Source organism: Bos mutus, chromosome 23 (genome assembly GCF_027580195.1).
Source record: "Bos mutus isolate GX-2022 chromosome 23, NWIPB_WYAK_1.1, whole genome shotgun sequence".
Taxonomy (NCBI): Eukaryota; Metazoa; Chordata; class Mammalia; order Artiodactyla; family Bovidae; genus Bos; species Bos mutus.
In genome coordinates, this window is record NC_091639.1 from 28,995,722 (window position 1) to 29,007,824 (window position 12,103).

Here is a 12,103-nt window from a genome sequence, read left to right on the forward strand (position 1 = left end):
ACTAAGATTTAAGTGTGAATGATAAGGAGGCAGAAATCAGGACTTTCCTGGTGGTCCAGTGGTTAAGAATCCACCTGCCAATACAGGGGACACAGGTCCCCTCCTTGATCTGAAAGAATTCCAGATGCTGAGAGGCAACTGAGCCCTCTCGTTGCAACTACGGAGTCCATGCACCTGGAGCCCGTGCTCAGCAACAAGAGCAGCCACTGCAAGGGAGAAGCCTGCGCACTGCAACTAGAGAGTAGCCCCTACTGGCCGCAGCTAGAGAAAGCCCATGTGCAGCAGCAAAGACCCAGTGCAGCCAAAAATAAATAAATACAAATGTTAAAAAAAGAAAAAGCAGCGATCAGTCCTACCAGTCTCGATGAAAGGATGTTTGGTCTGTTTTGTTTTGGACAATGTTTGCCTTTTGTCTGTGCTCAATCATGATTACAGAGTGGTCTTATTTTGTTTCAGTCTATCCCCGATCACAAAGTGGTCCTGTCTGATGTGGTTTTTTTTTTTTGCCAGACCATCTGTGGGCAACTGGACAACACTAAATCTAGCTGTGAGGGCCAGACCAGTTCCAGGCAACAACAAGACCTACTTGACAGCATCCGGCTACCAGGACTGCTTTTCCCTTTCTCAAAAATATACTCCTTTCGTAAAACATGAAGACATAGAATGCATTGGGAAGAAAATGAAAAGCTTCCTGGGAGTTTTTTTCTCCCAGAATGGGAATACCAGCGTGAGGGAGAGACTAAGAAAGCAAGCCACCATGTACGTGCTGGCTCTGCAGTGGAGTTCAGCTCTTGGCAGCGCTGAGTTCCTACAGCAAGGAAATATGAAAAGATAAACTCAGAGTTGCCCTCAAAAGCCAACTCAGCTCTGGTGGGAAAGAGAATAGGAACCAGGTTGCATTCAGAAGTTGGCGTGCATGTGTGCTAAGTCAATTCAGTTGCATCTGACTCTTTGCAACCCTATGAACTGTAGCCCCCCAGGCTCCTCTGTCCGTGCGATTCTCCAGACCAGAATACTGGGGTGGGTTGCCATTCCCTCCTCCACTGGAAGCTGGCATTCCAAGTCAAATGTCACATAGCTTAGAAGGCTCGCATAGCTTAGAAGCCCAATAAAAAATCAAAATGAAGCAGGGAGCTCAAAGACGGTGCTCTGGGACAACCCAGAGGGATGGGGTGGAGAGGGAGTGGGAGTGGGGTTCAGCATGGGGGGGACACATGTGCACCCGTGGCTAATTCATTTCAATGTATGGCAAAAACCACAACATTGTAAAGTAATTACCCTCCAATTAAAATAAATTAATTAATTTTTTTTAATCAAAATACTTTTCCCACCAGAGCTCAGTGGTGATTTCCACAAACACAACTGCTGAACACATAGTTAGCCAAAGCAGAAATAACTGCTCAGGAAAATGTAGAAAGCTTTCTCTGGAGTGAGTCGTGAGGAGTATTATTTTAACCTCTTTTTTTTTTTTTAATGTTGTTGCAATAGGAGATGTCAAACTCTCATGACCTGCTGAGGGCTTACCATGTTCAAATGAAAGGGTTAGAGCCACCAGTTCATCTTCAGAACAGAATTAAGAAGAATCAGAAGTCCACCAAGAAGTATATTAGAGCCATAAATATATCAAAGAAAACCCCAGTAATTGGGTCAGTTACAATAGTTCTGATTGGATTTTATCCTTGTTAAAACTGTTTTCTTTGGAATTCTTGATTTTGGAAAGATTGGGTTTGGGATTCAAATGGCAACTGTAAAATTTGTATTAGATTTACAGAAGAAAATCGTTACTTTAAAAGAAGTCACTTGCAGTCTAGCCATGAACCAGAGAATCCCCTGTAGCACTGTCAGGCTGTAGGGTAAAAGTTTACACTGGAAGTGCCAGAGTTTAGAGAAATCCTGTAAAATGTGGGTTGGAATCAGTTTTCAGAGATTTAGCTCACTTTAGAAGTCATATTTATTTGTTATAGAGTGATTGCTTGGGGTTCAGATGGGATTATAAACAGTCCTGAATATTGTTCACCTCACCTAGGACTGAAATGAGTTGTGTTTGGTGGCAAAAATCTATTTTTTTTTAATTTTATTTTATTTTTAAACTTTACATAATTGTATTAGTTTTGCCAAATATCAAAATGAATCCATCACAGGTATACATGTGCTCCCCATCCTGAACAGAATAGAATTTTAAAATCTATTTTTAATATTTTAATATTTTAAATATTTTAATATTTTAATCTGTTAAAATATTTCCTCTGGCTGACCCCTTTTTGCCATGACTAAGGATAAGAATCTACATACTCTTCATTTTCTCATTTCTCAACTGTGAGTAGTAGAATTTATTAAATTATTGTTAAATATGATATGTTAGCAAGCATCCAGCTAAGTTTTCCTGGTTATTGCACAATCCTTCCATTTTCCTTCATTTAGAAAGAGGACTCCCCAACAACATCCCTGAAGAATGTTGGAATATTCAACACACACATACACATGCAAATATTTTGTTTGTATTCATTTCCATCCTTGCATCGTTCTCTCAGTTCCAATTCTGTCCAAATCATTTCTACTCCTAAGAGTTCTCTCTCTTTTCTTTCATGAAACTTTATCAAAATAAATGTGAGCTATCTAATAATGACCCAGGTGAGACAGATACTTGTTATTTTATTCTAATATAGTTTGCAAATGTATATTATTATAATATAGTGGGAAGAAATTATGATCAAAGTTTGGCAGTCTTCTTTTGAAACATTAAATAAAGTGTGCAATTTGGGCAATAGATTGTCTCTGCCAAGAGAAAAAAAATCAATTATAAATGTTAAAAACACAACTACCTTCCTTTAATTTACAAGTGTTGTGCCTTTATTCATGTTATTCCATCAGTCTAGAGCACCACTGGCATAATCCTCTGCCTACTAACACCTTTAGGAGCTTTCCCTGATCTCCCAGAGAGAATCAGCTGTATTTTCACAGTACACGGCATACATCTCTACTTAACAAGAGTGCAAGCCTTCTTTTCATATTATGCAAGTTAGCCACTTGCGTATTAGCTGCTTTCACCACTGAAGAACAGGAACACTGTTGTTCATAAAACAAACTGAGGCCTTAGCTGAGGATTAAGGATTTTGGTGGGAATGAGACAAAAGCAAAGAACTGTTAGGACTGGGGTACCAGGGAGCAATATAATGGAATTAGTTCGCATCGTTGTTGAGTGGGGCAAGTCACACGTGTATATTTCATGCATCGTCACCTCAGATGGTCTGGAATTGAGTTGAATTTAAAGTGTATAGTTCTTTTGAACACAATTAATATAGGTACAAAGATGCATTGTCAATTTTTGAATTAATAATTAAGAAGTATTTCTCTAGACCCATCTAGAATCAAGAATGAAGGTTGATTTTTGAATGATGCTAAAGCTGAAACTCCAGTACTTTGGCCACCTCATGCGAAGAGTTGACTCATTAGAAAAGACTCTGATGCTGGGAGGGACTGGGGGCAGGAGAAAAAGGGGATGACAGAGGATGAGATGGCTGGATGGCATCACTGACTCTATGGATGAGTTTGAGTGAACTCCGGGAGTTAGTGATGGACAGGGAGGCCTGGCGTGATGCGATTCATGGGATCACAAAGAGTCGGACACGACTGAGCGACCAAACTGAACTGAACTGAATTCAGTAGGAGCTTACTGAGCATCTATCACTTCATTGGATGTTCTGCAGAGTATAAAAGTAATATAAAAAGCATTCCCTGACCTTGAGGAATTTGCAATCCAACCAAAAAGATAGAACATGTCCTGAGAAAATAATTTTGTTCCAGAGCAAAACAACACACGTTTGCGTGCCAAAATGAGTAGCAAATTAGTGCAACAGGAGTTTAAGAAACAGAAAAAAAGTCAGTATGTCTGGAATTGTCAGAAATGGCTATAAGACAAAGAAGAGAATTGGATTAACAGACTGATGGGTAGAATTTCAACATAAGCAACAATCAGGGGAAGGAACTGAAAGGCAGAGAAAATAACATGAACAAAACTTGGAAAGACTGATCATAGGCAGGTTGATAAGGAGTCAGAGAACTACCTGGCTGAGTGGGTAGTAGATTTGAACTGCAGTTCGAATTTAATTATGGTGAAACCTATTTAATTATGGTGAAAATCAAATGAGCATTATTAGGAATACTCTACAGAGTGAAGTAATAAAGAGAAAAACAAATATCATATATTAATGCATATATGTGGGATCTATAAAAGTGGTATAGATGATCTTATTTGCAAAGCAGAAATAGGGACACAAACATAGAACAAATATATGGTTAACAAGGGGGAAAGCAGGGGGTGGGAGGAATTGGGAGCTGGGGATTAACATATATACTCTATCAATACTATGTATAAAATAGACAACTAATGAGAACGTACTGTGTAGTGCAGGGAACTTTCCTTAATGCACTGTGGTGACTTGAGTGGGAGGAAAGTCCACAAGTGAGGAAATATATGCATACGTATGGCTGATTCATTTTGCTTATAGTAAAAACTGATGACTCAAATGGTAAAGAGTCTGCCTGCAGTGCAAGAGACCTGGGTTCAGTCCCTGGGTTGGGAAGATCCCCTGGAGAAGGAAATAGCAACCCACTCCAGTATTCTTGCCTGGGAAACCCCATGGACAGAGGAGTCTGGCAGGTTGAGGTCACAAAAGAGTCAGACATGACTTAGTGACTAAACAACAACAACACAACATTGTAAAGCCACTGTACTCCAATAAAAATTATGAAAAAATGAAAACCTTGTAAAATATCTAAACCTGTGAATGGGATAAACATGCCATCCCCAAAGTTGTGTTTTCAGTCTTCATCACAGAGTGATTATTTGACCTGAAAGGAGTTAGCTTCATCTTCCCACACGTACAGACCTTTCTACTATATAAAGCAGCAACCTGGCCTATATAATGTACCTAATATTCCATAAAAGTGGCCAAAAGCAGAGACAAGCCAGATTTAGCCATAGCCTCAGGTAGCATTTTCCCCACTGTGACTACAAAGATAGCAAGAGTCCTCATTTCAGAAGAGAAGTCCTCTAATTTAAGAATGATTTTAATTACTTTAATTAATATCCTAATATTATGCTTTTGTCAAGAGAATTAGAGAACAAGTATTCCATTTGGTCAAGGAGTCTTACAGAAGACAGAAATGAATAATTAATATTGTTCAGAATTGTTAAACTTAATTCAGTACACATAGATGTAGAGCTAGTAATTAGTTTCAAGAAAAAATAGATCATTGACTCAAAAAAAAAAAAACCTTGCCTTATACTTAAATGTACTCTTTAAAACCCTTTCTAATCATTAGGATGAACATATCTTTCCTGACTGGAGACCCAAAAGAAATAACATTGGAGAAGAAATAGGTTTTATACTGTGGACAAAAAGAACTCCAATGCAATAACAGTTGATAATTAATAAAAAAAAGAATTCCCAAGAAGAATGAACCAATGTGTCTTTTAAATAAAAAATTAGCATTTATACCGTTAAACCTATACATACTGTAGTCAAATTAACTATAAATTAAAATTCTTAGATACCCATAAAAGAGGTTTTGGTAAATGTGAACTTACCTATAAAGTTTTGTTGGCTGGGAAAATATTTAGCTGCATATAATAGCCTCAATTACAGTGGCTTAACCAAACAGAGATTTTGTTTTCTTTAAAGAGAATTCAAGAGGAAAGTAGGCCTTGGTTCTTCCTGATGGCTTCATGATGCCATTTAGAACAAAGTCCCTTCTGATTTTCTAATAAGCATCCTTAGATGACTTCCAATTGCATTGCATTGCCCAGAAGTGCATCATGTGAACCACCCCTAGCTGAAAGGCAGGCTGAGAAATATAGTTTTTAATTGTGTGCATTGCAGCTCCAAATAAAACTAAAAAAGAAGTAGAAGCATTATAGAGACCAATTAGCAACTCTTTTCAACAACACAAAATCAGTGATTATGCTAAAACCCTAAGCATTACAATAGGTTTGTTAAAACACTGCTAAGTGAATTGGGTAACACATAGCTCCAATATCCAGGTGCCACACAAGTCTATTTTCTAGGATTGCTTAAACTAGGTCATTTTGTGCCTTTAAACTACATTTCTCTCTAATGAATTTCTTGGAGAACAGCCCAAGCACAGCTTGTATCCATTCATAGAGAATGTTTGTTTGTAGGGTTGATAATCCTACAAGAGCAAGAGTGACCCATGAAGATTTCCAGTCAGTCAGAAAGTTTCCAGTTGTTATTCCTGGGTGATAACTGACAGAGCTAATCCAGAGAAGTGGAAAAAAGGGTTAATTGAAAATATGGTATCATACTTTTATTTCCCAGCTGCTTTCTCTCTGTTATTTTAGTAAAGAAGCAAGGGGTAGTATCTTAAGAATTGTCAAGCTCCTAAAAAAAAAAAAAAAAAAAAAAGCTCAGTATCTAACTGTATCTGGCACATAATAGGTGCTCAAGGAATAGTTCTTAAATAAACCTTTTATCTGTTTACCCTTATCAAAATGTGTACAGAAACTGGTTAAAAAGAAGCATTCTCCATCCACTTTAATGGAACAGTCAAACATTCAGTCATCACCCACTCTTTGTGAATAAAAGCTCTCTGAGGAACTGCTTGCTATGATCTCTCCCCGAGAAGGACTTATTCTGTATTTTGTGTGACCTGGCAGATTTTTTCTGACTCACATCCAATGTTAATTAATCAAATCTATAGGAATTGGTTTCTAAGCCATTTGGCTATCAAGCAGATTATTAACATTGTAAAATCAATTTAAAGCCATTTTCAAGTGTTTAAAATCCCCTTAAAATTTCTCAAATCAGCATATAAGTCAGTTTGAGATGGAGCTTGGGGACTATCAGTCAATACATCAGTTGATCAAGCACTGAATTTATGTTAAGCAGCATTTAAAGATGGGTGAATAACAGCCCCTGCCCTTGATGACTTATGGTCCATTTAGAGAGACAATATGTGTGTGGGGGTGGGGGGGAATCATGAAATAGTGTCACACTGCATTTATAATTTGTCAAATTAATAGGAGAGACAGTAAATGATTCTTTTTTCCCAGAATACCGATTAGTTTGGACTTGACTAAAATAGAAACATGAATCAAATACATCCTGGTATGTAACTGAAATTTGAGACCTTGATAGGAGAATCACAGCACTTTGAAGATTAGAGTGTGACATACTGGTTAGCATAGATAAGCTATAAAGAATCCACTTGAACCATAGGAAGCAATGAAAACAATTGTTCTTTTCCTTCTCTCTTTAAATTAGGTCATGGAACGAAAGGAGTATTTGAGCTTCTATCTGGATGGCGGAGAACCAAAGAGAATTTGCCCTTCAAAGACAGGGTAGCAGATGCTTATTCGGACGTGATGGTGACCTATACCATGACCAGCTCCCTGTACTTTATCACTTTTGGCATGGGTGCCAGCCCGTTCACCAATATAGAGGCTGTGAAGGTCTTCTGTCAGAACATGTGCGTCTCCATCCTGTTGAACTACTTCTACATTTTCTCCTTCTTTGGCTCCTGTCTGGTCTTTGCTGGCCAACTAGAGCAAAACCGCTACCACAGCATCTTTTGCTGTAAGATCCCTTCTGCAGAATACCTGGACCGCAAGCCTGTGTGGTTCCAGACAGTGATGAGTGATGGACATCAACAGACATCCCATCACGAGACGAACCCTTACCAGCACCACTTTATTCAGCACTTCCTCCGTGAACATTACAATGAATGGATTACCAATATCTATGTGAAGCCATTTGTGGTCATCCTCTATCTCATCTACGCCTCCTTCTCCTTCATGGGGTGCTTGCAGATCAGTGATGGAGCCAACATCATCAATCTACTAGCCAGTGATTCCCCAAGCATTTCTTATGCCATGGTTCAGCAGAAATATTTCAGCAACTACAGCCCTGTGATAGGATTCTACGTCTACGAGCCCCTCGAGTACTGGAACAACAGTGTCCAGGAGGACCTTCGGAGACTCTGTAGTGGGTTCACTGCAGTGTCCTGGGTGGAGCAGTATTACCAGTTCCTGAAAGTGAGCAACATCAGTGCCAATAACAAGAGTGATTTTATTAGTGTCCTACAAAGTTCGTTTTTAAAAAAGCCAGAATTCCAGCATTTTCGAAACGATATCATCTTCTCCAAGGCAGGAGATGAAAGCAACATCATTGCTTCTCGCTTGTATCTGGTGGCCCGGACAAGCAGAGACAAGCAGAAGGAAGTCATAGAAGTGCTGGACAAGTTGAGGCCTCTGTCCTTGTCAAAGAGCATCCGGTTCATCGTGTTCAACCCCTCCTTCGTGTTCATGGACCATTACAGCTTATCTGTCACCGTGCCTGTTCTGATTGCAGGCTTTGGTGTCCTCCTGGTGTTAATCCTGACTTTTTTCCTAGTGATCCACCCTCTGGGAAACTTCTGGCTAATTCTTAGCGTCACCTCAATTGAGCTGGGCGTTCTGGGCTTAATGACACTATGGAACGTCGACATGGATTGCATTTCTATCTTGTGCCTTATCTACACTTTCAATTTTGCCATTGACCACTGTGCACCACTGCTTTACACGTTTGTACTAGCGACTGAGCACACCCGAACACAATGTATAAAAAGCTCCCTTCAAGAGCATGGGACAGCCATTTTGCAAAATGTTACTTCTTTTCTTATTGGGTTGGTCCCCCTCCTATTTGTGCCTTCGAACCTGACCTTCACACTGTTCAAATGCTTGCTGCTCACCGGGAGTTGCACACTTCTGCACTGTTTTGTTATCTTACCTGTGTTCCTAACCTTTTTCCCCCCTTCTAAAAAGCACCACAAGAAAAAGAAACGTGCCAAACGAAAGGAGAGAGAGGAAATTGAATGCATAGAAATTCAAGAGAACCCTGATCACGTCACTACCGTCTGAAGGGTGTAGACTAATGGATTATTTTTCTTTTCCAGTATTGCACAATGATGCAGGGCCGATAAAGCTCAGACCTCAGCTGCTTGGGCTGGCCAGGGGTAACAAGGCAAGTCAGATGAAGAGTGAATTATTTATAACACGTCAAGGTGTCCACTTCCGGGGGGCAAGAGGGACTCAAAGAAGGGTAAAAAGCTCTTTGAAACCTTGTTCTCCTCTAAAGACAAGTTTCTGAATGTGATCTTAAGAGCTCTTCCAAGGAACGGACAAATCGACAGAGTGTTAGAAGGCCAAAGGAACAGCTACTTTTAAAAATAAAATGCTTAGGAGAGATGGAGTAGGGAAGATGGGGGCCTCCAAATAGCAGAGAAGACTTCAGAAACGTCAAAATTGCCGTGGCACTTTTCATATTTGTTTTTTGAATAGGTTGGTCAAAGGAAACCTATGCATTTGGGAAGTACACGTCTAATCCTGTCTAAACCAAAGGACTTCCTGACTCATTTTATGTGTACATACATATGTATATATGCCATATATACATATACATAGATTTGTCTTTAGTGTACATCGATGTCTGTGTGGAGGGAGGTGCCCATTTGCAGGTGGGCTGGGCTTTCTTTAGAGAGTCCAATCAGCCTTAGCCAAATCTAGATATGTTAATGGCCACTCTACATCAACTCAAGTGGTGCAGCAGCAAGAGCATTTTTCAACTGTGCTCTAGGCAAAATAAACAGATATGGGCCCATTAGATTCATACACCATGTTGTCAATCTTTGAGATTCTTGCTTTGGACGGAAAAAAACACAAAAGGCATTCGAATTCATTGCCGTGGGGGCAAGGTTTCAAATCTCATGTTAATGCTAAATAGTTACTATGGCTTTTTATTGGCTTAAAATGGTTCTCTGTATTTGGGAAGGCTGATTTAGCTGCTTTTAGGGAGCTCACCCACTGCAAATGAGCATGTATTGTCCATACAAATGTGTATAAGGGTGCACAAGTGTGTGTGTGAGAGAGAGAGAGAAAGTCGAGGTATTCCATGGTTACAGTATTCTCATTTTAGATGGTGAAAATATACTGCCTTGGAATACAGGTAATGAACATAGGAGAAAGTGAACGTAACTCGGAAAGTTGTTGCAGAATGAAATAGAGTAAATGAACCATCGCCACTCATCATGTCCCCTCAACTGGTTCTTAGTGTTAAAAAAAAAAAATATTCTAATCCTATAAAGTCTAGTGTGTTCCTTGCATTAATATTTGGAACATTAACCCAGGCCACGGTCACCACAGTAGTGGTCTCTATAACTACTGCAGTATTGTTATGTAGCTTCTTGCGATATCATTTTTTTTGTGACCTGAAAAGTGCTTGTCGGTTGGCCTGCCTCCTAGGGTGATTGTTGCTCTCCATGAGTGACATAGTAACTGTAACTGCTGCTGAATTCTCTCTCAAAAAAAGTACTGAGGTAAATGTTTTCATTGCGTTAAAATTTACAACTGCTCCCCAGCAGATAGACTCAATCTGTTGGGTGCTTCCTTGGATGAATGCTGTGCTTCCTGTCACAGAAAATTACTAGAAAATGCCTTTTCCCATGTCAAGCTGTAAAATCAGTTAATTTTCAGGTAGGACTTCACAAATGTCCAATGATCATAAAATCTGCTAGTCAATTCTTTTAACTGGAAGAGCACTACTCTCTGCACCAACTCTGGTTGCATAATTTAAATGAATTTAGAATATTAAAATCTCTAACAAACAAACAAAAAGCTTCTGGACTCAGGTTCAGAAAAGAGATGCAAACCATTCCATTCTGATTTCAGTGTTTTTTTAAAAAAAAATGAAATTGGTAGCTGAATGAAGTAATGAAACAACCAAATGAGCATACTTTTACAAATGAAGGATTTACCTGAATATTAAGGGAAAGGAGAACTGTTTCTTTACGGTTTCTTTTTAGTTAAATGAAAAACATTTAACTAAATTTCATTTTATTAAATGGGGAGTTTGTTTCGTCCTACCTTGAGGTTATTGAGTTTCTATTGGAAGTGATCCATGTCTTCTCGATTGTGTTCATGTGGGGAAAATAGCAATAGATGGAGTATGGAAAATACTTGCCATGACATAAGATTACTGTTCATACATTATGTGTAACGTCACATCGCAGATAAGTCTAGCCTTTTGCCTCCTGAGCTGCTCTGCTATGATGAACTGGTATTTGACACTAGCAGACCTATAGACCTTGGTCTTATATCTGAAAGGGAAGTTTTTAAGGCATTGAGTGTTTGGATGGAGGAGACGGGACTCTTCTTTCACAGTTGACTCATCATTTTTGAAGATTGGTTTTACATCCTTTTCAAAAGATGGGAGGTCATCAGCTGAGAAATCCCATTAGCTATCAGTCCATTTCTTTGTAAACTGTGCCATACTCCATTACTTTACCAACTTTTAAAAAAGCTTGCTTATTTGAGTCATTTTTTCTTCTTAATTACCTTAGACAATTCCACATGCAAAGAAGATTGGCAGATTGGTTTATAAAGAAAGGATCAAGCATGCCAGTTGCCAAATGCATGTGGGAATAGTGGTATAGCTACCCCACCACTGGGGCAGTTCTAATATCATGCCCCCATCATTGAGACAGTCTCTATTTGGACAGGGAAAACAGTTCTTTTTTAGGTTAGATCTTCAAGGATCAAAGTGACTAAGAAAAATATGAATTTCTCATCGTTCAAGTGACTAGAGGTGTGGAATTTTGGAAGGGACATTATCTTTTCCAGGACACCATGGTACTCTTTAGTGAACTGCAGCAATAATTTATTGAAATGGAATTTCTTGTTCTGGAAGAGTTAATATACCACACAAAATGCCCTAACTTAGTCCTTGGAAGCTATTTGAGTCTAGGAAGAATGTAGAATGTAACTGAGCATCGTCTGACCTCCCAACCTCACTGTGAAACAGACATTTCCAAGAATTCCATTCACTGAATGCCAAGATGAATCCTAAAATAGATCATGATTTGCAAGTGACACCAAATCTCTGCCGTTATCAGTAGCTGGTGTGCAACTCTTCAAGTTTTTCGAGTTTACTCCCACTGTCCTTAGTCCATTTATGAAATATTGATGGTGTTCAAATTAGGAACTTTTCTACTTCTAGAAGATGACCTATCGAGTCCTAGAAAAGAAGAAAGCTATGGGAAATATCTCAGA

General features: G+C 39.1%; 1 protein-coding gene across 1 annotated transcript in view; it reads left to right on the plus strand.

Moving 5' to 3' along the window:
• Positions 1-9,360, plus strand: part of PTCHD4 (patched domain containing 4) — a 197,180-nt gene extending 187,820 nt beyond the window's left edge. Inside the window, exon 3 of the mRNA XM_070360923.1 lies at positions 7,284-9,360. Coding sequence (XP_070217024.1) covers positions 7,284-8,917 — 1,634 coding nt within the window. The 3' untranslated portion in view covers positions 8,918-9,360. The remainder of the gene's footprint in view (positions 1-7,283) is intronic.
• Positions 9,361-12,103: the final 2,743 nt, after the last annotated feature.